The sequence below is a fragment of the Diorhabda carinulata genome, chromosome 2 (assembly GCF_026250575.1).
Source record: "Diorhabda carinulata isolate Delta chromosome 2, icDioCari1.1, whole genome shotgun sequence".
NCBI classification, from domain to species: Eukaryota; Metazoa; Arthropoda; class Insecta; order Coleoptera; family Chrysomelidae; genus Diorhabda; species Diorhabda carinulata.
Genome location: NC_079461.1, coordinates 138,643 through 165,708, shown reverse-complemented (window position 1 = coordinate 165,708; position 27,066 = coordinate 138,643). Strand labels below are relative to the sequence as shown.

The 27,066-nt window shown below is 31.1% G+C and overlaps 5 protein-coding genes across 8 annotated transcripts in view; 2 read left to right on the top strand and 3 right to left on the bottom strand.

The window, feature by feature from the left end:
* Positions 1 to 145: 145 nt before the first annotated feature.
* On the top strand, positions 146 to 12,786 carry LOC130890963 (SET domain-containing protein SmydA-8-like). 2 transcript variants are annotated; one of them, XM_057795428.1, is made up of 8 exons: positions 146 to 533; positions 1,206 to 1,455; positions 1,587 to 1,975; positions 2,035 to 2,245; positions 2,841 to 3,151; positions 3,214 to 3,377; positions 4,374 to 4,541; positions 12,675 to 12,786. In XM_057795428.1, the coding sequence occupies exons 2-7, from the start codon at positions 1,220 to 1,222 to the stop codon at positions 4,485 to 4,487; spliced, it is 1,425 nt and encodes a 474-aa protein (XP_057651411.1). In that variant the 5' UTR covers positions 146 to 533; positions 1,206 to 1,219; the 3' UTR covers positions 4,488 to 4,541; positions 12,675 to 12,786. The 2 variants fall into 2 exon arrangements, with proteins under 2 accessions (XP_057651411.1, XP_057651410.1); XM_057795427.1 differs by having other exon boundaries at positions 253 to 533; positions 3,199 to 3,377.
* On the bottom strand, positions 4,665 to 11,496 carry LOC130890960 (cyclic nucleotide-gated cation channel beta-1). 3 transcript variants are annotated; one of them, XM_057795422.1, is made up of 10 exons: positions 11,237 to 11,496; positions 10,764 to 10,942; positions 10,456 to 10,706; positions 9,432 to 9,715; positions 9,044 to 9,368; positions 8,726 to 8,980; positions 7,020 to 7,249; positions 6,837 to 6,949; positions 5,789 to 6,002; positions 4,665 to 5,076 (listed from the first exon to the last, which is right to left on the bottom strand). In XM_057795422.1, the coding sequence occupies exons 1-10, from the start codon at positions 11,261 to 11,263 to the stop codon at positions 4,894 to 4,896; spliced, it is 2,061 nt and encodes a 686-aa protein (XP_057651405.1). In that variant the 5' UTR covers positions 11,264 to 11,496; the 3' UTR covers positions 4,665 to 4,893. The 3 variants fall into 3 exon arrangements, with proteins under 3 accessions (XP_057651405.1, XP_057651404.1, XP_057651406.1); XM_057795421.1 differs by lacking the exon at positions 11,237 to 11,496 and adding an exon at positions 11,004 to 11,168; XM_057795423.1 differs by lacking the exon at positions 11,237 to 11,496 and adding an exon at positions 11,090 to 11,109.
* LOC130890962 (diacylglycerol O-acyltransferase 1) lies at positions 12,063 to 15,377 on the top strand. Its single transcript, XM_057795426.1, has 8 exons — positions 12,063 to 12,786; positions 12,940 to 13,068; positions 13,125 to 13,219; positions 13,273 to 13,325; positions 13,380 to 13,485; positions 13,540 to 13,695; positions 13,747 to 14,048; positions 14,649 to 15,377. Exons 1-8 carry the CDS (start codon positions 12,680 to 12,682, stop codon positions 15,153 to 15,155), a joined length of 1,455 nt encoding a protein of 484 aa, XP_057651409.1. The 5' UTR covers positions 12,063 to 12,679; the 3' UTR covers positions 15,156 to 15,377.
* Positions 15,378 to 16,472: 1,095 nt separating this feature from the next.
* Positions 16,473 to 18,418, bottom strand: LOC130903577 (alpha-aspartyl dipeptidase). Its single transcript, XM_057815763.1, has 5 exons — positions 17,976 to 18,418; positions 17,414 to 17,505; positions 17,172 to 17,354; positions 16,687 to 16,972; positions 16,473 to 16,626 (listed from the first exon to the last, which is right to left on the bottom strand). The coding sequence occupies exons 1-5, from the start codon at positions 18,071 to 18,073 to the stop codon at positions 16,563 to 16,565; spliced, it is 723 nt and encodes a 240-aa protein (XP_057671746.1). The 5' UTR covers positions 18,074 to 18,418; the 3' UTR covers positions 16,473 to 16,562.
* A 1,123-nt stretch (positions 18,419 to 19,541) lies between these two features.
* LOC130903438 (mitoguardin) overlaps positions 19,542 to 27,066 on the bottom strand; it is a 33,126-nt gene continuing 25,601 nt past the window's right edge. Inside the window, exons 4-8 of the mRNA XM_057815532.1 lie at positions 21,577 to 21,872; positions 21,118 to 21,421; positions 20,862 to 21,058; positions 20,431 to 20,622; positions 19,542 to 20,201 (exon numbers count right to left, since the gene is read on the bottom strand). Of these exons, the coding sequence (XP_057671515.1) occupies positions 20,064 to 20,201; positions 20,431 to 20,622; positions 20,862 to 21,058; positions 21,118 to 21,421; positions 21,577 to 21,872 (1,127 nt within the window). The 3' untranslated portion in view covers positions 19,542 to 20,063. The remainder of the gene's footprint in view (positions 20,202 to 20,430; positions 20,623 to 20,861; positions 21,059 to 21,117; positions 21,422 to 21,576; positions 21,873 to 27,066) is intronic.

Below are 27,066 nucleotides of genomic sequence, written 5' to 3'. Positions count from 1 at the left end.
GTTGATTTGATTCTTGACCAATATATTGCAAGAGCTTTATAAGGAAAATTTTCACTTCAATGGTTTTCTTTTTTTCTGAACGTTAAATTCTTCCTTTTCCCTAGTCCTATCCTGATCATAGACGCGATGACGTCAACTTCAATCACAGTTCATTTACGTCAAATCAAATATCGAATCGTAATTATAATGAATAAAAAAAGTAACGACAATTTTTTATCAAATTTATACGAAAAATCCGTATCTGTTTAGCTCACTTTTATTTTTTACAAACGATTTCCAACACTCATCCTTTCCTTCATCAATCATCAGTAGTAAATTTAATATTATTCAATTTTCGACTTTACGCTTAATTGCATCCACTAACTCACTTTGCTAAACTGTTTTTTTCGTTGTCACGTCTGTTAAAAATAGAAAAGACTTGACGGGGCCGTGTAATTAACAATACTAAATAATTAACATACCACTTTAAAACAATTAACGATCTTTTTTTGTCGACGATTGGATCAAGTGAAAAGTGCGGTTAAGATAAAGAGGTAAGTCACAAATTAATTTAGTAAACCACTAAATACATAAAACTATTAATTATAATAGATTATTTTTATCTACGAAATAACACTTAAAATAAATGGGAATATAAAAAAATTATCTTTCTAGTTTTCAATCCATTTTATATCATAAAAAATATTTAGATATTAGAAATCAAACAAAATACTTAATAGTGACGTAATGAATCAGACGCTATATTTTATGGTGAGAAAAGTCCATAATATATAACCCCATACATGCTATATACTAAATGAATATTCCGCCGCGTAAAAAAGCAACGTATTATCATCATTACAATCTGTACCAACATGAGTTAAATGGTATAGACACATTGTATAAAGTCAACGAACTCTATTACATTCCTTTGGATATATTTCAATTTCAAACATGGCGTTGACATTTGTATATGACGTTAATCTTCTATCTATAATAAGTTAACAATATGGCGTCAATTCATAACATAATTACTAAAAATCAACTATAGTATACCCTGTATAACTTCAACAATCCATTTGTTTATTATTAAGGATTTATTTTTGTCTGGATTAACAGCTATATTTTAAATATATTTATACTTCTCAAATAAATACTAGTACGTTTGAAAATAAATTTATATAAAAGAATGTTCGATACGAAAAAGTTTTATAATTTAATCGTAGTATACTTTTTACAAATGGGTATCGTCCGAAATGAAGTACATTTAAATACAATTATTCAAGAATATCTTAAAAGAAAATCTTGTTATGTAGAAGATAGGTTGTGGATAATAAAAAAATCGTCACTTGGAGGATTCGGTATATTCGCAGAAAGAGATATACAAGCGGGAGAAATAATATTTATAGATTCACCTGTACTACTCGGACCACGATGTGTACCAGATATTCCTATACAATGTACGATATGCTATAGGTAAATAATACGAGTTTGATATTTACAATGTTGCCAAATCGATTATTAGTTTTACTTTAGAATTTCCATGTTGTTATGTAGCGATTGTCATTTGTTGAAATATAATTATTGTTTTTTTTTTCATATTACAGGAAGATTAATTTAATTACGTGTAATAAAAATTGTCATTTGACAATATGTAATTCTTGCGTCGATTCCGATATACATTCTAATGAATGTAATTTAATTAGAAAGTTGAAAACCAATAAAGATTTTAAAGAGGGGGACAAAGAAAAGCTTACGAAATGTTTAACGCCTCTAAGGTCTCTAATTTTGAACGAAGAAGATTTGAAAGTAGTGAGTATTTTAAAATCTCACAGAGGCGATCAACACGGAAAAGAAGTGGATATATTGACGGAACAATTGGGATTAAATATAACAGAAGAAGAGAAAAAATTTATGTATTTCGTATGTACGGTATTAGACGCTAATGCATTCGAAGTTTTGACCGACGTCGAAGATAATATGAACAGCGTAAGAGGTAGAATTTTGTTGATTTAAATAAAGTGCAAAACAACAATTTTTTTTTGTTTATTTCAGGTTTATATCCTTTGGGAAGTTTGGCAAACCACAGCTGTTTCCCTAACGCTTTTCACGTATTTGGCGAAAAACATAAAATGATCGTCAGGGCTGGGGTTTTTATACCGAAAAATTCAGAAATTTTTCACGCTTATACAAGACTTTTATGGGGCACAATAACCAGAAAGTTTCATTTGAAAAATTCGAAACATTTCATCTGCAAATGCGAAAGGTAAAAATTCTCAACTTCCTAACACCCCCCGTATGTTACGAAGAACACTATTCAGTCAATCTTTTCATATATCTAAATCGATCGTTGGAGTATTCAATTTTTCGAAAAAAAAATCACAATAAATCCGAACTACCCTGTATATACGTATTATACACGTTTTAGATCAATCTTTTCATATATCTAAATCGATCGTTGGAGTGTTTAATTTTTCGAAAAAAAAATCACAATAAATCCGAACTACCCTGTATATACGTATTATACACGTTTTAGATCAATCTTTTCATATATCTAAATCGATCGTTGGAGTATTTAATTTTTCGAAAAAAAAATCACAATAAATCCGAACTACCCTGTATATACGTATTATACACGTTTTAGATCAATCTTTTCATATATCTAAATCGATCGTTGGAGTGTTTAATTTTTCGAAAAAAAAATCACAATAAATCTGAACGACCCTGTATATACGTATTATACACGTTTTAGATCAATCTTTTCATATATCTAAATCGATCGTTGGAGTATTTAATTTTTCGAAAAAAAAAATCACAATAAATCCGAACGACCCTGTATATACGTATTATACACGTTTTAGATGTATGGATCCGACTGAATTCGGTACGTACATGACCGCCATCTATTGCGAAAAATGTAAGGGAAATTTGTTACCGCAAAAAACGTCTAGTTGGCAATGCGAAATTTGCAATTCCAAACAAAATGTCGGTAGAATTTTAACCATGATCGGGTCTGTCTTAAACGGTTTCGAAGCCGACGATTTCGATCGTATGCATACGTTTTTAAATAAAAAGCTGCCGTTATATATGCCGCAGACGAACCAAGTGGCCGTAGAACTTAAATATAAGATTATTTGGATTTTGGGATATAGAAGCGGATATTTATGGGAAAGTAATTATTCTTTGTATTCCTTATAAGTAATGTAGATGTATTTGTAGACGATTTGATTGTAGACTTGCCTTCTCGTTTGATACTTCTTAAAAAGCGGTATTGTCAAGATATCTTGGAATTAATAAAAAAATTACGAACTGGTAAATGTAAAACTAGAGGGTTATTATGTTACGAGTTATATTTGTGCAACAAAGAATTAAAATCAAGAGATGATACTGAAGGTTGGGTACGTATTTAAATAAAAATAATTCTTTTATTTATTTACCTTTATTTCTACATGACTTCGTGTGTTTACTAGTACAGTTTTCGATTAATCATAATTATATCAGGAAAATATATTCAGTTTGGCAACGCCGTGTAGTTCATTAACAATTGGTGTCTACTCATCAAAACAATACGATAATCGATTATTTTTAAAATCAGGATTTATTTCATTTATAAATCAACAAATTGCGAAAATAGTTATTTCTATGTGACACAATGATTTTCGATTTAGTAAGACCTGAAAATTTCTTTTATTTTGAATTCAAAAATCATTCGAAATTAACGAAAATCGATCGCTTTTTTACTCAGTAATCGATTATAGACATCATTAAAAAAGCATAAGGTTTGCTCTTGGTAGCTGCACCGGAACTGTACTGAGTGGACCAGTGTAGGCCAGTTCATGAGTGTATAGAATTAGTTCGATCGGATACAAAGAACGATATAGTCCAGAGTAGTTCAGAGAGCAATGGAGCATTTGTTGATTGTTGTATTTGAGGTTAATTGATGTGATTCGGGCCTTGTAGTATTCACAATAATAGAAAACGATTTTGTACTTTTTGATTTTACATTCAAGATGTAGTGCCACCGTTTCCAGATTACACTTATTGCACAGTCTTAACTCTAGATAACGCTTTAGTGTACACTAGTTCTACCAGTGCAGCTATTAAGAACAAACCTATAAATTCTTTGGTAATGAGAACTGTCAATTTATGTAATGCGTAATTGTTCGGTTATATATTTAAAATTTCGAAATTTATTACGATACTTGTCACTTTTTTAAACTTCTCCCGACGATTTTAAACTGCTGAACAAGAATATTATAAACTAGAAAATCAAAATTTGTCACAAATCACTAAAATCTTACTATAACCTAACGTCATTATTTCTCGTGTTCAAAAAAGGTAAATATTCACAATAATTATGAAATTAACTAATGTTTAGTTGTATTATTTTATAGGATGGTGAAAATATCACGGAAACTTACTTGCTGGAAGCTGTGGATATTTTAAAATACGATATAGGTGCTCCGGATCTTATTAAAGAAAAAAAAGCACAACTAAATGGTTATTAGTTACCACGTAACAAATATTTGCAATTCATTTTAGTTACGAGGGTCGTTTGAAAGGTTAGTTATAATTTTTTTTTGATATCAAAAAAATGTCGTTACATACTTATTTAGTTAAAAATAATTTGAGATATATTGTGTACATTTAACTTGGTATTATTGGATAATAAATAAAAAAATAAAACTTTTCTAATATTTATTTTATATCATACCGTCTTATAATATATTTAATTGTTATTTACATTAAATAATCCATCTTGTATCACATTTTAACCTTTATATACTTCCGCATATCTATGTCTAGAGAATTACACATTTTTTCTGCAGCGTTGCCATGCCGTTTTAAAATTTCGACATTCTGCTGATAAAATGAGGTAATTGAACGTAAATTTCTTTATATATTTAAAAATGTTCAAGTCGTGGTCCGGTGAACGATTACATTACCTTCGAAATGATTTTCAAGGTTTTCATTAGGGCTTCGTATTATCGGTAAACTATTTCTGTATTTGAATTTGTCGTATTCTGGATTCGTGCTCGGTTTTCCTCGACTACCGAATCGGAGAAGTCTGTTTGTCCCCGAATCAGGTGGTAAAACCTACAAAACATTCTATGTCCATTTTTAAAGGCAATGACATTTACATTGGTAACATCTATGAAAATTGAGTAGTTATCAAAAGGGAACGTTTTGAATAATAAGAATTTTGGATTAATCGCGTTTAATTGAGTAATCCTAACAAATTGTCACAATCAACTAAAATGACTGCCGTGGGGTAAACTTATTCTTTTGCAGTGAATATCTGCGTGATTTGTTGGTTTTTAAACCTTAGTATTCCTATTTTGGTGGTTCCGAAATGGTTTCCCAAAGAGTTGCTACTTTGGGAAGTATGAAATTTCCTGGCGATTCTCATAATTTGAGCACAAAATACAAGTATTGCGATTTTGTAAAATGCTTGAAAGCTTACTAAGAAAACTGGAAAAAACTATTCTGAAACTGTATTAGTTTCACTGGAATATATTCGAAAAGTATTTGTGTTGTCCGCTTAACAACGTAAAATAAAAAAAGAACAATACAAAACAACCAAACTATCGGTAAAAACCAAGAAAAACTCAAACTAGTACATATGAGAAAATCGATTGTTTACCCCACGGCCGCCATTTTGAAGTGAATCAGCTGTTTTCTTAGATTGCCTGGTTCGAGTAAGAAATAGAAGAAGAAAGTTATACAACATAAATAAATTATATTATACAGGGTGTGGAGGAAGTGTTGGTTCGAGGTGATTTTTATTCTTTATTAAAAACGAACTTACTTGTAAAACTGTATTCAAGAATTTCGTCTGTTTTTCCGGGGATACCGGATTATTTATAACAATCATTGCTTTGTGTTTCCTTTCTAAATCTGCGTTTTTTCTCATGAGCACTTTCGCTTTTTTATTGAGCAATTCTTGAGCTTCGGGATAATGAGATAGAGCCGCATTCAGATCGGCTTTACTCAATACGAATAAATTTGAATAACCTTGAGACCTACGAATATAATAAAAATTGAAACACATCATTTTGTTGATATCAATAATGTGTCATGTGTCATTATCGTGAGAAACGGGGTATTTTATCGTGACATTTGACGTTTAACGTGACAATTGGCGTTTTTACGTGCCTTATTACGTTTTAATGTGACATATATGATCAATCTAAATTTGTACGCGAAGCTCGAAAATAGAACTTGATATTTGAATACATAGTTTGACAGTAAAACTGTTAAATTTCATAACATTTTAACTCGCTAATCAAAGAAACGCGATATGTGACTTTTTAACGTACCGTGCTACATTTTAACCTGTCATGTGACATTTTGTTGTGACACGTGTCATTTTAACGCAAAATGAAACGTTTCGGAATGATACGTGTCATTTTCATGGGAAACGTGGCGTTTTACCATGACATGTGACACTTTGAAGTGACGTTTGACGTGACAATTGGCGTTTTTACGTGTCAGTGTAATAATATTTTAACTCGTTAATAAAAGAAACTCGATATGTGACTTTTTATCGTACCGTGCCACATTTTAACCTGTCATGTGACATTTTGTTGTGACACGTGTCATTTTAACGCAAAATGAAACGTTTCGGAATGATACGTGTCATTTTCATGGGAAACGTGGCGTTTTATCATGATATGTGACACTTTGAAGTGACGTTTGACGTTTGGCGTTTGGCGTTTTTACGTGACATATAACTTGATATTTGAAGTTTTGGATGAATTGAAGGAAAGAAAAAGATTAGAATGTAATAAAAAGACGATGAATTGATACGAACATGTTGAAGAAAAGATAGAGTGTAATTTATAAGGGAATATTACCTCACATCGGCGGTTCTTCTATTCATCCCAGGTATCCCCAAAAGACTTATTTCCCCAAATACGGAACCTTCGGATAAAGTGGCAAGAACTTGTTTTTCGTCTGGTCCTATGACCTAGAATAGGTACAAATACATATTTTTTTTAATAGTTTTATTCCCGATGTATAAATATTTCGGTAAATACCTGAACTTTTCCCGATTGAATTATGTACATTTCTTTACCGACATCCCCTTTTCTACATATTATATCGTCGGGTAAATATATTACCGATTTTAATTGCAAAACCAGTTCTCTTAAAAGAGCTTCGTCGCAATCGGCGAATAATTTAACTTTGCTCAATGTTTGTATATGGACGTTTATGGCGATATCGGTTTTCATTTTGTGCGGCAGACAATCCATAATAATATTTTCATCTACGATAAATAAATAATCGAACGTCAATGTATATTTAAAAAATTACCAACTTATCAAATCACCCTCGTAGCTACGTTACATTCAACTTATCAAACCACCCGCGTAGCTACGTTACATTCAACTGCACGTTAATTTTTAAATAAAATTCACAATATGTCGGTGATTCACGTGGATAAATTAGATAAAAAAATGTCCACAACATAGAATGAACTTGAAAACTTCCATTTTGAACAATTTTGACACTTTGCGATCGACAATCGAACCTGTCAAAATCTGCAGATATCAAATTTTTTGATAAACGTCAAAATATCGGTGAGTCATGTGGATGAATTAAACAAAAAATCGTCCAAAACATCGAACTCGTTTAAAAATTTAAATATTCTATACATATATACGTTAGATATACAGGGTGTTTCAAAAAAAAAGCTGATATCGTCTCTAGGATAAATAGAAAACTGAAAAATATTTGGGGTTTACACAGTAAAAAAGTTTCGTAACGCCATCCGTATTCCAGATAAACGGCTTCGAAGAAAAATACACATTTTTTACGATTTTTCCGCAACTATTGGCAACATTGTATTTAAATTTTATACGAATAGTGTGTAAAATTTAATTATGTAAAAGTTCACTCGAAATTTTGATTAATAAATCTAATATTGAAAAAGTTATGTTCAATATACGAACCGTTTAACTAGCGCCCTCTATTAGAGTCAGATATAAAAACAAATTCATCGAATGTATCAATACGGTGTTGTCAGTAGTTACGGCGAAATCGTAAAAAATGTGTACATAAAATTTTTTACTGAGCAAATATTATTCAATTTTCTATCTATCCTAGAGATGTAATCATCTTTTTTTGAAACACCCTGTAGAGAGACGAAATACTAAACTCTTTTTAAAGATATATATATTTTTTTTATTAAATATTATCTTGTATTTCCTATGTAATTAAATATGTAACTTTAACATAAAAATCATCACAAAACTTGGCAATGTTGTAATTGCCAAGTGTAATTTTAATTCAGAGACGTTCGAAAATAGGGAAATATTTGGTATATTACACCAATCGTTAAGTTCGACCACCATTAGTAGTTTTTATATTTTATAATTGGCAACGCTAACCGACAATCAGCTAACTTCACTACACACCGGCCATTTTGGATGTCTAATAACACAGGTCCGGCTGATTATTATTAACGTAAAACGAATTTCGTTGTTTTTAAAGTGAATTTGGGTATTTTTTTTGCCAGTGGTGTAATTAAGGCAAAGGTAAGCTGTCTATATTTATATTTTTCGTTATTAATTAATGATTAACTAGTGATAAACATACAGACGACTTAGATAGGTTATATTCTTGTCAAATTAGAAGATGTACAAAACGCTATACCTAAATATTATTAAAGAAGAAGAATTCTTATCAAATGTTTCGTAATATTGGTTTTTCCAAACAATTAAAAACAAAAAATTCGATTTACCTAATGTCCTTTGAGTTTCCCAAGTGTAGTTGAACCATAATTGTACCCTGCGCTGCATATCTTGCGGTAAATTCAATCTGCGCATATATTCCAACGTTTCGTTGACTAATTTTCGATACTCAGTCTTGCATCTGTTGGCCGTCGATATGATATCGCGTATTTGACCGATGAGAAGCGCGAAAACGAATACGCCCATCAACCAAGAGAAAGTCATAAACATGTATTCGATTTCTTGGGTGGGTTTAGGGTTTTTACCTTAAACGACAAACGTACATTACCCCCATATTGCCAATAAATAAAACGTTTAATTCAACTAACCTATAGAAGTTGCGGTCTTTGTGGCGAAATAGAAACATTTTATGTAGGCGTTTCCTTTTCCGTTATAGACGAAATTATTGCTACCTATGCCTCCCCAAGCGGAAAACGAATAATACGCGCACGCGTTTAAATGTATCAGGTACATCATGTACATCAAAGTCCTCGAAATGCGTATAACGTAAGGATTCGATAACAATTTGTCCACCAAACTGAAACATTCCCAAAACGTGTGACATTTAAAAAATCTCGGAAAACGTAATATTACGAATTCCGGTCCCCAAACAATATAGAGAAAATCTAACGGCAACAGCGACAACAAATCCAGCTAAAAAAAAACCAAATAATACAATTGTACATAGAACGATAAAATTAATATCGAGGAGTTTACCTTGAATCTTTTACTTTTAATATAATTGGCCCTTAGTAATTTGATATCGGTAACCCAAAACCCTTCGTTCAAATATTTAACTCGCGGTTGTACGAAAACCATATCGATCGAATAAATCAAATCGGCGAAATAATCGAAGGCCATCCAGATCGGACGATTGTCCTTCGTTTGATATGGAAACGTACTTCTTAAAGGAATCACCCACGCGTTGTAGAAAACTGATACGGCGGCTACGCACATCCATATTATGTAAAAATGGCCGTTCGGATCGATTATTTTCTTATCTGTCGAATGAAATATCTAGTTACTAATCAAGTTTCGTGATATGGCAACACCGATTCGTTAATGTCAAATCATCTAACACTCACCAATTAATAAACGTTGTAAATACCAATTATTTTTATTTCTAAAAATTACGGTAAGTGATATTCGAATTTATTAATAATTACCTTAAAAAGTGAGTTTTTTTTCTTTTTGGTTATTAATATTTCACAAGTCTCGTTGGTTAAATTCGTAAAGTTCGGTTCTGCGCACTCTCAATCATGCGCAGTATAGATATAGAAAATGAAGGACGTTCTTTCCCATACCGACGTTTGATATGGCAACACCGATTCGTTTATGTCAAATCATCTAACACTCACAAATTAATAAACGTTGTAAATACCAATTACTTTTATTTCTAAAAATAACGGTAAGTGATATTCAACTTTACGAATTTTACCAACGAGACTTGTGAAATATTAATAACCAAAAAGAAAAAAACTCACTTTTTAAGGTAATTATTAATAAAGTTCGGTTCTGCGCACTCTCAATCATGCGCAGTATAGATATAGAAAATGAAGGACGTTCTTTCCCATACCGACGTTTGATATGGCAACACCGATTCGTTTATGTTAAATTATCTGACGTTGACATTTGACATTTTTAATGGTGATCGTGTAGCGACCCTCGTATTTATAATATACGTAGATGGTTTGACACAAATATTTGTATATTTATATTAGAATTGGAAGAATCCGCTTACCGAAATGTCTGAAAAAATCCGATCTTCCGTTATTTATTTCGGTATAATCTTCGACGTATTTATCAGAAAAGGAAATACTTAATTTAGGTTTTATCGAAACCGTAGTTTGTTGATCGACGACGGTTTCTCTGCTGCTTATCGAAGAAGGAGTAGCGGGAGTTACTATACTTTCTCGAGCGGCCTGAGCTCTGGTAGAAAAAGCGTCCACCAAATGTCTTATACGGTCTTGAATAAATTGCCTGTTGGCCGTACTAAAATTAAAGTTCCATATGCGATTTAAAATTTTTTTTTTTGTAAATATTACTCACTTTTGATGAATTCCACCATTTTTATATGAACTTTCATCGTATTTATCTTTAATAGAATCGTCTCGAACGAAAATATTATTGCTATTTTTTTCTAGCGGTTCGCTACACCACGAAGAAGCGTTTTGAACGTTTTTATTGACGACTTGGTCTAAAATTAATTGTTCAGGATACACCATTCTCTAAAAATTTATAAATAACTATTTTCATCGACACCCTCGTAATTAACGTGCAAAATCGTACCGCGACTACATAAACAAACACAATTTTATGAATAAATATCTTTCTTCGAGTAAAACTTGACTGAATTAAAACGTTCGAATACATACGCACGATTAATAAAAACATGTAAAGGTATAATAGCTAAAAACATCATGCCGTACGCCATTCAAATAGCCTACTTAATCTAATTGATTTCGACTATCAAGCAATCAAGGCGAAGTGCCTGCCTACTTCGATTATATTTATTAGATTACCTTTTTGAATATGTGAATGTTTTCCATTTCTGGACAACGCCAATCGCGGTGTCGTTTGTCGTGTCATTCGGCTGTGGTGCTTTGGATATTGATAGCGGGAATCGCGTTTCTATGGTTACTTCGTTTATCGATTCGAATAAAATATATATTATAATATAACTCGTATCGTCGAATTTTCCCTCTTTTTGTTTTACCAAGCAAATTGTTAATGTAAATATTATTCAAATATAATATCGAAGGTTTCGTGCGTCATTAAATATCTAAAAGAGGATGGAGTAATTAAAAAAAAAAAAAGAACGTCAGGTTGAATAAATGATGAAACGTATTCAAATTATTTAAAAATTTTCGTTTCAAGGACAAAATATCAATTATTATATTCCATTTCTATAATTATTTTAGTGAATAACACTCACAAATTAATAAACGTTGTAAATACCAATTATTTTTATTTCTAAAAATTACGGTAAGTTCGGTTCTGCGCACTCTCAATCATGCGCAGTATAGATATAGAAAATGAAGGACGTTCTTTCCCATACCGACGTTTACTTAAATAAAACGAAAACATATAACATAGAAATTAAATCATAGATTTCGTAAAATGAAAATAGTACTTGGCATGAAATATGGATTAATCATTAACTTTCTGATAACAATAACTAATTTTATTTTTTGCTAAAAAAGTTTTTTTATAACCCACATTTTATGTATTTACACCGGTGTACACATTGTAGGTATAATTACAGAGTTGTAAATCTTGTTTTTAATAATTTCAAGAATATTTTAAACAAAAACGTTTTTCTACAAATAGTAAATTCACATCGTGAATGCAGTTGTTTAGCGTACGTTATTTTTGAAATATATTATTTGCATTGATACTAATATATCGTTGTTTATAATAATTATAAACATCGATTAACATAAACATTAAATGTGTCGATAAATTTTCATAACAGGAAATTTTATATAAAGAAGCGATGTTGTCATATATCACGAATTATCACTATATCCAACAATTAAGTTATTAATCTTTTCTACAATTGAAATAAAATAAAAATGTTATGTTTATTTATATTCGATCTAAATATAATAAAACGCTTTTACTTTACGTTCCTCCAAAATTATGATATTTACGTAAAGTGTTTTTAAATCGAACTTTTATTATTTAAATTCGAAAACTTTTGTAGTAGTTAACTTGGCATCATATATATAATTATTATAACCAAGAAATAGGTTATGTTCTGTCTAAAGTTAAAATATAAAGAGGTGCGTCAGGAAATCTATATCTAAATAATTACAAGTTGTCTACTAAGATAAGCAATGATAAAATTGTTAAAGGTCATAAGCCAACGAATCGACAAGTTATTAGTTAATTCCACATGAGGAGATTTTATTAAATTCAATCTGTTGTAGTGAAAACAATTCGATATTTTTTTTTTAGAAATTATGTCTGAACAGGTAGAAAGAATGCATCGAAGAACGAAAAGTGTTACAAGAGCCGAAGAAATACAAGCTGAAGAACAGAAAGCTAGAAAAAATCAGCCTGATAAACCGTAAGGAAATGATTTGTGTATTAAATACACTTTTTTTTTCTAATAATATATACTAATAAATAAATATTATTGAGGAATTATTTCTCGATTATTTCATAGAATAAGTTTCGAGATATTTGAGGAATTTATTGTTATTATGAGAATATATTTTAGGTGTCATAAACCAAGAGATTCTTTGTTTTCTTGGAATTCGGGCTTTGATAATTTCACGGGTTTTGTAAATTGGGCATTTCTATTACTTTCCATAGGAGGTATAAGACTGTTACTGGAAAATTTTATCAAGTAGGTACTCATCTCAAATAATAACATATATTTCGAAAGAAAAAATTTCATTACAGATACGGTATAAGAATAGATCCAATTCAATGGTTGTATATATTAACTGGTCAAGATGATTCTGGATCCGAACATCCGTCTATCGTTTTAATAATGTGTAAATAATCAAATTTTGAAGATTTTTATTTTCTTACTATATTATTTCCGTAGATTCTTGTGTGCCTGTAATGTTGTGCCTTTTAACTGAAAAAGGTTTGGCTGTGGTAAGTTCCTTATGCTAGGGAACAATTAATTTCGGTTAAAATCGATTTTTTTAGGAAATTATTCCCAATCACGTCGGTATGTTTGTTCACGTAGTAAATCTCATAGCATTAAATTTACTTCCGATGGCTGTTATACACGTTAAAGACGGTTTTAGTTTAGGTAATTTAAAAATTATAAATCAAAATTATTATAAATCTTATAATTTCGTCGTAGTTGGTGCTTCTACAGTAACTACATTATACAGTATCTTATTTTTAAAATTATGGTCGTACGTTCAGGTGAACATGTGGTGTAGACTCGCCAGGTTGAACAACAAAAGTAGTTTAAGGAGACAGTCGATGTCTTATAACAATTTAAGGAAAAGGAAAAGTATGTAAAAAGATTAAGTATCGAATAATATTCATCGGGTTATATTTCTAGATAGTGATGGTAGAGAAGATTCTTTAGAAGATCTAAAATTAGTGCAATATCCCGATAATTTGAATCTTAAAGATATTTATTATTTTCTATTGGCGCCTACGCTTTGTTACGAATTGAATTTTCCTAAAACTGAAAGGATTAGAAAGAGATTTTTGATTAAAAGGATTATCGAAGTAGTATTAGGGACGCAATTGATTTTTTGCGTTATACAACAGTACATGATTCCGTCTGTAAAAAATTCCCTCATTCCGTTTAGCAACATGGATTATACGAAAGCAACGGAAAGACTATTGAAATTGGCGGTAAGTAGAAATTACTTTATGTCAAATTTACATCACCTTAATCTTCAATTACTTTCTCAATTTTCGTGTTTTTCTTTTTTATTATTCCTACTTCTTACTATCTTGTGTTTCCACACTAATTTGGTGTTTTTGAGTTTGTGGACGGTTTATTGGAATTTAGTACTTGCTAATTCACTTTTTGAACTGGTTTTTTGAATTACAAAAACTAGCAGTTCTTTTCGATTATATAAACTAAGAAATTATAATAGAAGTTGTATATAAACTATTCAAAACTATTTTTTTCTCAAACCATGCAAGTATCATATACTGTGGGGGTTAAGTAATTCTTCTTATTTTAGTGTGTTAATTATCCAAATCTATTTGAAGACATTTAGAGACACTTTTTTTATGAAAAATGATAGCAATTAATTTGAAAAATCTCTACAAAAGTCTAGTCGATTTAATTCCAATAGCCTACACTGTTGCCACATTTAGTCAAATTCTCATTTACTACTTATAAAGATTTTTTAACATATCGATATTATTTGTAAATTCTTTTGTGTTTTGTGAAAATTCCACCAGTGGCGGGTGGTTTTATTACCTTTTTGAATTGTATTGTAGATTCCCAACCACCTCGCGTGGTTGTGTATGTTTTACATCATGTTCCATTCGTGGTTGAATCTATTGGGTGAAATTTTACATTTTGCCGATAGAAGTTTCTACGGTGATTGGTGGAATTGCAACAACATAGATAGTTTTTGGAGGAATTGGAACTTACCCGTCCATAGATGGGCGTTGAGACATTTATATTTTCCGTTAATTGAAATGGGTTACGGTAAATCGTTAGCTAGTCTTGCGGTGTTTTTCATCAGCGCATTTTTCCACGAATATATGGTTAGTGTACCTTTGAAAACTTATAAAATATGGGCGTTTATGGGTATGATGGCTCAAGTACCGCTATCCCATTTTTCTAAAGCTATCGAAAAGGCTTACGGACCACGCTTTGGTAATTTAGTATTTTGGGCTTCAATCATTTTAGGACAACCTCTTTGTATTATGATGTATTATCACGATTATATCGTCGTTAGATATGGGGAATCGTTATTGGAGGATTATTCCCATATTTGAATGCAAAAATTTCGGTTAATAGTACTATTTAAAACAACTCCATACTTTTTTTTTTATATGAATAGAAATTTTTACAAGTTCCTATTTTATAATTTTATTTATATAAATGTTACGATCAACGCCATTATCAATAAGCTATTTTTAATATTTGTTTAACATATAAATACAACGATGTATATACATTTTTTTCAGTGTCAGTTATATAATAAAATATTTTGCAAATTTTTGAATATTACTACTTGAACCTTAACCTTGTTATGCGGAACGGATTAACCAAGATTTTTATGAATTTCTTGAAACAATTTCAGTTTTGAAGTTGTTAAATACAAAATCATATTGTTTCGGCTTTGCTAAAAAAATGCGTTACGTCCCTGGATAAAAACAAATTTGAAGTATTGACGTTAACATAATTAGGTGTCTTTTTCTATATACGTATACATCCCTATTAAGAAAGAATTGTGAAAGAAGAAACGTCAGACACATTTAAAATAGTCAAAAATTTCCGTTTAGCTATAACATTCGAGCTATTTTGTGATTTCCAAAAAGAAGAAATAAGTTGGAAATAAAATTATTTACAATGTTGTAAGAATCGGTGGATTTTCTTAAATATGAGAGGTTTTCGAAATAAAATTGAGTCAAAGGACCCCGCACAATCATTATGGAAATTGAGTTTTGATTAGAAATTTTACTGAAACTTGGCACAATGATCGTTTGAAGAAAGTTGATTAAAAGTCTTAATTGCCACGAAACCCGCAACCCCTGAATTTCCAAAGGTACTCTAGGAGGAATTACCGGGGTAATTATCGACAAATGTACAGAATCAATATATACCCTTAGATCATTATGCAATTTCAGATTTTCCTCAACTCACATTAGAAATCATAGAGAACCTTAAAGATATAGAATCATAAAATTGACCGAAACCAGTTCTCTTACGGTACCCTTGAACTTTTCAGGGGTAATTTTGGGGGTTTGGTGAGGGTTTTGGAATTTCGTGCTCATTGAGACTTTTAATTAACCATCATTTTGTCAAGTTTGAGAATAATTGGTCAAAATCAAATTCCCTTCATCCCAAGGTACCTTCGGATTCTTCAGGAGTAGTTTTAAGGGACTTGGAGGGTTTCCAAAAGGGTCCTTTAAATATAATAAGAAACACCACTGTTGCCTTTTACAGGTAGGTTGTCTTAGTTTTAATTGTGTTCAATTATATATATGTTCAAATTATAGTTTTTATGCAAATATATACTATTACTATCCACTGAGTCCACTAACCACTATTTTGAACGATTTTTATTACTCATTGGTGAAGACAAGTAATTTATTTGTTATCCCATGAAATTTTATTTAAAAAAATATCGTCAATTCTATATAAAATATTCGTATATAAATATATATAATCGCTTCCAATTAATCTTGTTGAAATAAATCATTCAAATAGGTCCCAACTTTAATTTGTACGGGATCTTTTTCCCTAAAACAAACATCAATATTATATTAGGTTTCTAGTAATTTCAACAAATATAAAACTGACTTTTGAAATAATGTAGCGCCTGCCAAACCCTTCACTTCAAGTATAGTATCTCGTATAGATAAGATGCATCCTTCTCTTATACCGAGAACAGTTTTAGAATGTTTCTCTTCGTGGTACTGTTTGATTCTTTGTTCTCTAGTTTCTCCTTGGAAAGTAGAATTAGGATCGGCGTCCAAATAATGGGGATTTATATTGAAAGGAACTAATCCTAGTGCTTCGAATGTTGGAGGGTATACTATAGGCATGTCGTTTGTTGTATGAATACTAACCGTTGCAATATTTGAACCTTATAAACAATAATAACAAAAATTTGTTACTTCCTAGACCTCTTTTTTATGAAATCTTGACGTTTCGATCTATTTGACCACAGTAGTTTGAAACGTCAAGATTTTATGCTTTAAAACGAAATTTTCATAAAAGAAAACTAAAATTAAGACAATTTATCAACAATTATAATTATAAAAAATATAGCAATAGTGTAGTACCTGCACTGGCTCCGATGTAAGGTACCGCATTTTCCAATACCCGTTTTTTTATACGTTTAACTAAATCCAAATCATAAAGAGTTTTCAAAAGACGAAAAGTATTTCCTCCCCCAACGAAAAAGGCTTGCGCTTGATCAACAGCATCAATAGGATTCTGAGTATGAATACTACTTATTTGGAAACCTAAAATTTATCAGTATAATCACACAGTTATAATTCATTTGCAAGAATAGTTAATTTACCCCATTTTTTAAAAGGTACTTCAACTGTTTGAAAATATTCATCATGGTTTTTCAAAGCATAAGGAATGAAAAGAATATTTTCTATTCGGAGTCTAAAAAAGGGAAATTCATTTTATTTATGACTTATACAAGGCAGTTTACTATTATAGTACACAAAAAAAGGGTATTTTTGAAGGAGCTAATTGAGAACTTCATTTCATGAAAAATGTACTAAACAGTTTATGTTAATTAATTTCATGTTACCACCTATCCCATATAAATACAAAGGTCGGCATTAGTCAGGCAAAAGATTTGCGTCAAGAGAAAAATATACAGCTCCAAAATGAATTTAAAAAAAAATACAAAAGGGGTCCGAAAAAGAGTTACTGTAAGTTTTCCAATTGATGCCCATCTTGATAAATGCATTTACGGCAACGTTTCTTAACTGAGGCAGGTCCGACGATACATGTCAGTCTCTCTGTGAAGAGTTTCGAATTATTCTTCAATTGAAGATTTTTTAGAAAAAAATGTACATGGAGAAGTACTTGAAATTGATAAATAAAACTCCTAATGTGTCACTTACTCTGTTAATAATCCGCAAATTTCGTTTTCGGCGTATTCCAAAAAATTGTGTCCGTGTAATTTTGAACTCGATAGAAGTAACAAATTCCTTTTGGCCATTTTACGAAATACTGTATTTCTCAAGTTCAGCCGTCTATTTACTTTTTGATATCAAAACCAGATATAGGATATGTGAAATTATATATCAAAACAAATAAAAACTCTGATAAAAAATAGATAATGAAATATTTACAAATTCATTCTGTTGTAGATATTAAATTACAAGCAATCACGGTTGTCAATGTAAAAACTTGAAATTTACTTTTTTTACGGTATTTATACGCATTTGAATAAATTTTAGTAGACACAAAACTTTTAAGACATAACCTCCAAATAAATATATCTATTTTTCTAAGAGGTTAAAATAATAATCTATTACATAAATTACACAAAATACACCAATGTATTGTTGTACGTATAATTTGTATAGTTGGTTGCATAGTATTAAGGGGTTTAAAGAACAGATCCGCATTCGAATTATTTTCATCGTCGAATAATAAATAAATCGAAATTTCTTCGAGTTTTTAATTTTCATAAATACGTAAATGAATATATTGTAGTAGACACAAAGTTTTAAAGACATAACTTCCAAATAAATAATTGTTTCTATTATAAGAGGTCGAAATAATAATTTACTACGTAGATAACACAAAATACATGAAAGTATAGTTGTACGTATATGTTGTATGGTTGGTTGCATATTATTCAGTTTTTTAAAGAACAGGTCCGCATTCGAGTTATTTTCATATCGAATAAATTATCATTTCTCCAAAATATTCATTTTCATAGATATGAAAATATAAGTAAATATATTTTTAAAACTTTTCGAGATATAAACTCCAAAAAAAATGAATTTTTGTTTCAATTAAAAGAGGTTAAAATAATCTACTACATAGATTACACAAAATACATCAACGTATTGTTGTACGTATCTTTTGTATAGTTGGTTGCATAGTATTAAGGGGTTTAAAGAACAGATCCGCATTCGAATTATTTTTATCGTCGAATAATAAATAAATCAAAATTTCTTCGAGATTTTAATTTTCATAAATACGTAAATGAATATATTGTAGTCGACACAAAGTTTTAAAGACATAGCTTCCAAATAAATCATTGTTTCTATTATAAGAGTTCGAAATAATAATCTACTACGTAGATAACACAAAATACATGAAAGTATAGTTGTACGTATCTGTTGTATGGTTGGTTGCATACTATTCAGTTTTTTAAAGAACAGGTCCGCATTCGAGTTATTTTCATATCGAATAAATTATCATTTCTCCAAAATATTCATTTTCATAGATATGAAAATATAAGTAAATATATTTTTAAAACTTTTCGAGAGATAACCTCCAGTTAAATAAATTTGTGTTTTTATTAAAAGAGGTTAAAATAATCTACTACATAGATTACACAAAATACATCAACGTATTGATGTACGTATCTTTTGTATAGTTGGTTGCATAGTATTAAGGGATTTAAAAAACAGATCCGCATTCGAATTATTTTCAATATAAATAAAAGAAAATTTCTTCAAGATTTTTATTTTCGTAAATATAACAAAACAGTATCCCATTATATAGTTTAAGTGAAACTTCTTGTACATTTAATTATATACAAACGACAACTATTAACAGGAATGTCAATGGCTCTTTTATCTTAAAGACTAGCATAGTACAATAAATCGTTATTAAAACAATTAGTTTTTGATGGTTCTATTTAAAATAATCTTCAATAAATAATTAAAATAAATCATTAGACGCGTGATAAAATTTGTTTTAACAATATTTTAAAATTTTGTCTAAAAATTGTTACTAATATTTGAAATCGTGATATAATGAAGTTTAATCAACTATTTGACTAACGATTATTATTCATACTTTTGTATTATCATTAAACATAGTTATGCACTTTAAACTACGATTAATAAATTTCTCTCATTATGAAAATACTACGAGGTGTTGAGAAAAAGTACGAATTTGTCACATTGGTTTTTCGAATACTTTTTTCATGATTCTAGATCAAAGACAAGTCATTTTAACGTCTTTTTTTAAGATTGTACACTTAACCTTTGACAAATATTTTCTACTCTAGTCCCTAGATGGGTGAAAACGTCCTTAGATAAATCTTCCACGGTGGTATATTTAGATTTATGAAAATTGAATATATCTATTAGAAATTCTATGACCTAAAAATATAAAAACATCGATAAGTAGGTAATTTTTTTTATACCGGTAGACATCCAAAAGTTCTTGTCGCTACACATTTTTCGTGTTAATTTCAAAAGAAATAATGTTTCAACGATGACGACGGATCTATTTGAACGAATTTTAAAAGGTAGAATTTCGCCCGAGGATATAATAATTTTGAAAAAGACAATAAACTGTTGAATGTCCTTGGTAATATAATCAACTAACCTGGTCTTTGAAATAAACGCAAGTTTCTCTGAGCATTTCGTCGGAACCTAAGAAACCCCAAGCCAATAGAGGCGATAATTGTTCGGAAATTGTATAGAAATGAGACATAAAACCGTCAGGAAATCGTAATCTTCTTCTTTTCGCTTTCAATACCGACCAAACTGCAGTAGTGAGAGCGGTCTCTTTGAAACCCTAAAAGTACACCAACGGTTTCTCACATTTGTTAAATATCGAAAGGAGTAATAAATAGTAAGAAATATGGATAGGAGGGAAGGGAACGAACGAATAAAAAAAACGAATACAATAGCAAGGAATAGAAATGAGTTAAAGGTACGGGTACTAGCGGATATCCGGAATCGTCTTCCAACACCTGAAAAGGTAAGTAAAAGGTGTTTGTTTTCGTCACTTATTGGCGAAGGTTATTTACTAACCTTGGACAACCATCGGTTTTGTATGACAGCCGTGACGGATGACGGGGGATTATTTAGATCTTCGAAAGCGTCCATTAGAATATAATCTAAAACTATGTCGTAAAAAGTTAGAGCTTTAATTCCTCTAGTGCTCAACTCTTCCTCGAGATCTCGCCAATTTTGAGGATCTTGACTATATTTAATCATCTGTTCGTAACCTAAGAAATTTACAAAACGGTAAAAACGTTTCGACGAGACCAAGATATAATGAGTTTACCTATTAAAAAATCTTTAGGATCCTTATCGGCGTACAATAAAAGATCGGCTAAAATTTGCCTTCCGGCGTCGGTGAACCAATTATACGTCATTCTATCTCTTAGCAAATGTTGAAACGCCAATCTAAGACAATGCAACTTCGCCAAATATTCAACATCCGAACCGCACTTGACGATTTCAGTTCGAAGAGTTCGATAAGGTATTCCGCCATTTTCAACTTGTCGCAAAGCGCTCTGATACAACGGATATTTTTCCAAATCGGGAAAATACTCTGAGAATTCCTCAAATTCCCTCAAATCTGCTACCTACGTACACATAATTCATTTAAATATTTACAAGACATCGAAATTGTTAGATATCGCCGTCTCCACGACGCTATAACATGCGGCTCAGTTTAACCTCCATATTTATCAAACATACAATAATTATTCCGGTAAAATAAAAATTGAATATTACTTACCATATCTTGTGCCGAAGCGAAACTTTCTCCCTCCGATAAATTTACATCTTTACCCGGAGCTGTATCCTTATTTCCACTTTCCGATCTGAACAATATCGACATTTCGTCCAAGAAAAGCATCTCCGAGTTCTCCTGCAATTCGATGGCGTACTCCAAGAGTTGCTGGAGATCTTTACAAAAAGCCGTTTCTTCTGGCCCTAAGACGGGCAAATTAGTCGTGCCATCATCTATGTTATTTCTATAAGCCGATAACGCATCTTCCCAATAAGCTATGCACGTTACTAACGCTTCCATACCTATTTTACATAAATAAAAAAATAATAAATGACATCGAAATAAGTCAGAGGATAATAATGCTAATCACGTTTTGAGATATGGCAACACCGACGTGAATATGGCAAATGTGACATTGACATATGACATTTTTAATGGCGAACGTATTCGGAACGTGTCGTCAACAGCAATGTACCGATCAATTCGATTCGACTTTTGGTGATGGAGCACCGTCGCGAGACAATCGCTCAAAAAAAGGTGAAAATATTCATAATACGTCTATAATATCGTGACAGGCGACGGACGAATCGTGGATCTATGTAGATGAACCTTAAACTAAACTATCATCGATTGTATGGGTCTTTCAAAACGAGCCAAATCCAACCAACAAGTTTTTTCGGAATAACTGAACATGACACCACCGTAGAACGGTCAATTCTGAATGGTACACCACTATTTGTTTGTCGGAAGTGTTCGAAAATATCGGGGAAGTAATCGTAGAAGACGAATCATTTTCAACCACGTAGATGCAAGCTCTCAAATAACAGTTCAAAGGAAACACTTTTTGAACAGTCGATACATCGAATTGATGAGTCATCTGCTACACAGTCTCCGTTTATCGTCCGATGATTTCTTTTTATTCCCGCAGTTCAAAAATAAACCGACAACGCGGTTGAAGCGTTCAAATCACATGTTTTGGAGGTACCTCAACCGGAATGGAAAATTGGTTCAAACGATGCAAAAGTACATTGATGTTAATTGAGTATGTTTAGAAAAAACAATAAAATGGCAATAAAAAATATGAATCTATCTGAAAACAATAGAGAAATACTACATACCAAACCTGATATGTGTAAACACACCTCGTAATGAAAAATCATTAAGATTCTTTGTTGATAATTGATCAAATTAACAGCCGATCCGACCTATCCCAATTTCACACTATTTTGTTTTATATAGTTGGTAGCCATGTTTATATTAATTTTTTTAATTTAGTTAAGTTGGCAGGGGACAAACGCTCTTAGATTTGTTCAAGCGACACAAAAATTTTGACAGGCAAACTTTTAAGTATCGACCAACAATCCTACGATTGTTAATCAAAACAAATATCATTCCTTCATAATTTAACAACAAAGAATGCATCTAAATGATTAGACAATAGTACTGAATACTAAGAGTAAAAATAAGTACATAGAAATCATTAAGCTTAAATAGACGATCTAGTTAAGTGTTTTGAAAAAGTAACAAGTGACGGCGATTTGCATTAACGTACAATTGTCGTCTTCCTATTGGCTCTATTTATAAATCTTAGTAACCTCGACACTGCCCACAATAAATATAAAGTTTCAACACGTAAATTTATCGAGAAAATAACCCCTAAAATTTCGGACGAAGCTTTTCAACACTCAACTCGAAGCACTTCTTTGAAAATGTATTTGTCTCGTGATGTTTTTCATTCATGAAATGTGTTTGAAATTGATAGTATTAAAAAACAAAAATACAGAAATCTGTAATGTGGTAAGACGATTGATGATGATGATATTACGGATCTGTATATAAATGTTTTGTTCTGTTAGAAATAACGGAACGACGGACAAAACTTATAGGTATATCCATTTACATCTCGCGTTTAGAGAATGAAAAAAAAAAAACCAATAATAAAATCGTGAATCGTTTTCCACTTTGTTGCGCATAATTTATCTTAAAGATTCTTTATTATTATTGCTATTAGGTTTAGCCTGTTTGGCTCGATGCGATGACCCTAATCAAACCTGATTCATACGGAGAAATGAGAAAATTTTGTTATAATAATAAACTTTTTCCACAAACAAAAACACACACGATAGTTTTTTTATTTTTCTTATATTATTTATAATTACTTAAGGGGGTATCCTGGTGTAGATGGCTCAAAAAATCGATTGTTTTGTGTATAAATCGAAAGAATAACGTTTCAAAAATATGTTGTGAAAATTTTAGAGTAAAATTCGGAGCGGCATTGATTTTATCGCTATTTTTGTAAAAGTCGCGCTGAGCAGGTAGGCAGGTACGCGCTCCGATACAAAAGACCCTCGTCGAGTAGGGTCAAAGGTCAAAGGACGATTTGTTTACTGGGTGTTACACACAAAACGTCAATGATAGTTTTAAGTTTCAATTCCGTTCTTTGGCGTTTGGCTCCGAAGCATCTACACAGAGGCCCAAAAACTGTTGAAATTACCGCTTACATCTCGAGTGTGGCTATCGACGGATGGGTTCAAAGTTCAAAGATCGTAGACAAAGTGTGCGTAAAGAGGCAGGATGCTCGAACCGAAAGTTACACGGACTGCGAAAAGAAGAAAATTAGCCGAAGAAAATGAAGCTTTTGAGAAAGCAGAAGGGATCCTTTATGCTCCAGGAATAGCCGACTAACTGAAAAAAAAATATGTTACACGTAAGTATAAAGTCAAAAGTTATTTCCATGTACAGCAAACTTTAAACGCGTTTTTCTCGAAAACAGTTTTTTTTTCAATTTTCCCATTTTGCGCCATGAATCATCCAGCGAGTTTTGGTCGCATTTTGAAGGAAATTTAATTATCTAATCCGTGAACTAAAAAGATTTTGCGAAAAAAATTGTTTTTTGCTATAATTGTAGAAATTTTTTTTCAAAATTTGTTCAAAAGTCTGCCGTTTTTTTGCAAAACATTTGTATAATGTTGAATTTAGTTTATGGACGCGATTTCGATGTGACAATATCAAAACAAATTTGATTTTTTTGTTTCAAATACGAAAAAAAAAATGATTGTCTTAAAGTAGTTTTAACTTTTGAATTATTTATATTATTTGTGAGCATATGTCCAAATTTCAAATAAAAATATTAAATAGTTTTTGAGAAAAAAATTCCCAAAGTTTTCGCCAATTATTCGCCATCTATACCAGGAAATATACCCCCTCAAATAGAAATATTTTGAAACAATATAAAGACGTGTTTCGTTTCAGACGCAACAAAAATAAAGATGAAATTTAAGTCTCGACGTAATTTAAAAGGTCAACGGATATTCGAGGTATTACAATAGTAATAATTGATATTGTACCGTGAATTTAAATAGTATCAAGTTCGTGGAAAAATAAGTCATTGTTGCAAGAATGTTGTTTACGCATTGGTAAAACCAGTTGAAGAATAACGGTAAAATCAAGGTCTAGATGAAATCAAAATTTTAACCTACATTCTTTTCTGGAATCTATAAATCTAAAATTGATGACGCATCATATGATTTTAGCTTTTGTTTCGACGTAACATTCAACATTTGACGTGCTTATAATCAAAAACGGCCAAGTCCATATTTTTTCGAAGCTGAATTTGATAGATTTCAGTACAACTGTTATTTTGTAACAAATACCCGCCACATCCTGCTGTATTTTGCGATCAGAGTTGCGGTTTAGTTGCATTATTCTCAAAGTCCAAAGACAGTTATGCAATTTAGCTGCTAGTTGTTTACCCTTCATACTTTTATTTTGGATTGTTGGAGAAAGATTTTAAAAATCTCATTCTTAAACTAGAAGAATATGCGGAAACATTGAACCGTTCATCGGGTTGGAGTCACCGTCCTGGTTAAAGACCGGAAGTCTGAATCTTAAAAATTGTTTGTGGTGCTTCAAGTTCAGTTCATCAAAAAGGATTATGCTACAAAAGAACAAGAAAAAAAAATAACGTTCTGGTCAAGGATGAAGTCTTTTATAGAAGTGAAACTTGTCAAGCGAAATCCGTCACAAAACCAAAATTTTAAAGTGTTTGACAAAAGTCCAAATGTATCAACGAAGGGTTTAACTAACAAAACATTCTAGACAAGGGTGGAGGAATAACGAGACACTAAAATTTTATCGAGATTTGGAAAATCAAGAAGGTATCAACAATGAAAACATTATTGTCGATGAGGAAATTGATACAGATACTGTTTGATGAAAAATTAATGTTAGTTTAGCTTTTATAGCTCAACCCCTTTGCAGCTTAAGCATATTTCTGTTTTATATCCCGCCAAATCCCAATCTTAGTATCAAACTTCGACAAGTCCAAATGTTGATTTTCAATTTTTCTACATATTTGTGAAACTGGGGATCTCGATCATATATAATATCTTTGTTATAAAGTAAAAATGGTAAAAAAAATTAATAATTCCTCATGATTGGTCTATTTGTGATAGTTTTTTGCACTTTTCAGAAAATTTCTCGAGATGAACTTTGATTTTGATCATTTATTTGGACATTGTTGAAGGGGTTGCGTATATACCCACTTTTTTCCCGTACCAAAGATAAATTAATTAAAGACAATGAAAAATTTATGATTTCAAAGCAAAAAGGTGTCTGTTCGTAAATTATTATCAACAAATAATTTTGACCTTTAGCGAAAGGTTTGCGTTTGGCATTTGCAGTGAATCTTGTTTATATAATCAGGGTCGGCAACCCGCGTTCAGACTAAATAAACGTTTAAGTAAACGTCTTAAGCGATACGCATCGAAAATATAATGCTACACTTCGAGTTTGGTATTTTCCTTTGTGTTTTTCATCGCAACTCAGTCAATTCAAAGCGAAAGATAAAAAATATAACATATTAAAGGTGCGTTCCAAACAGAATTCCATATTCGTTAGGGTACGCTGAGACATCGAAATATGTAGTTTTTATTGCTTATTTATTATAATTTGTGTGGTTTTTTGTCATATTTTCGGAAACAATTAGATTTCCATTTTTCCTTTGCACCACGAATATCGTTATAACTGGGATACGTATTTGCGTTTTTCTACTCTTATTTTTTGGTGCCGACTTTTTCTTGGCGTATAAACAAAGCTTTGTCCCTAACAAATTTGGTTTTTCTTCTTTGAGTTCTCTCGCTACTAACCTCAAAAGTGTCGTCTCAACTCGACTGAGAATTTTGCTCCGGAAACCTTGTTTTTATTCTATTAGAGATTTACCACTTTTTCGAAAAAGAAACCAGTTTCTTCACAATGCCCTTTAGATATTAAATGATTCCGTATTATTTTCACCCTTTTACCATTAAAATTAGTTATTTACTTATAATATCAAAAACGAATAATTATTTTCTATTTATTTTAACGGGACATTCTGTATACTAAACATTCACAGTGACGCTGGTAGAAAGTAAAAAAAAAACTAGTTTTTACCACTCCAAAGGTTTAAGCCAAAGCGCCTGATCGAATTTTGGTTAGATGTGTCAAGTGTCAAGTGTC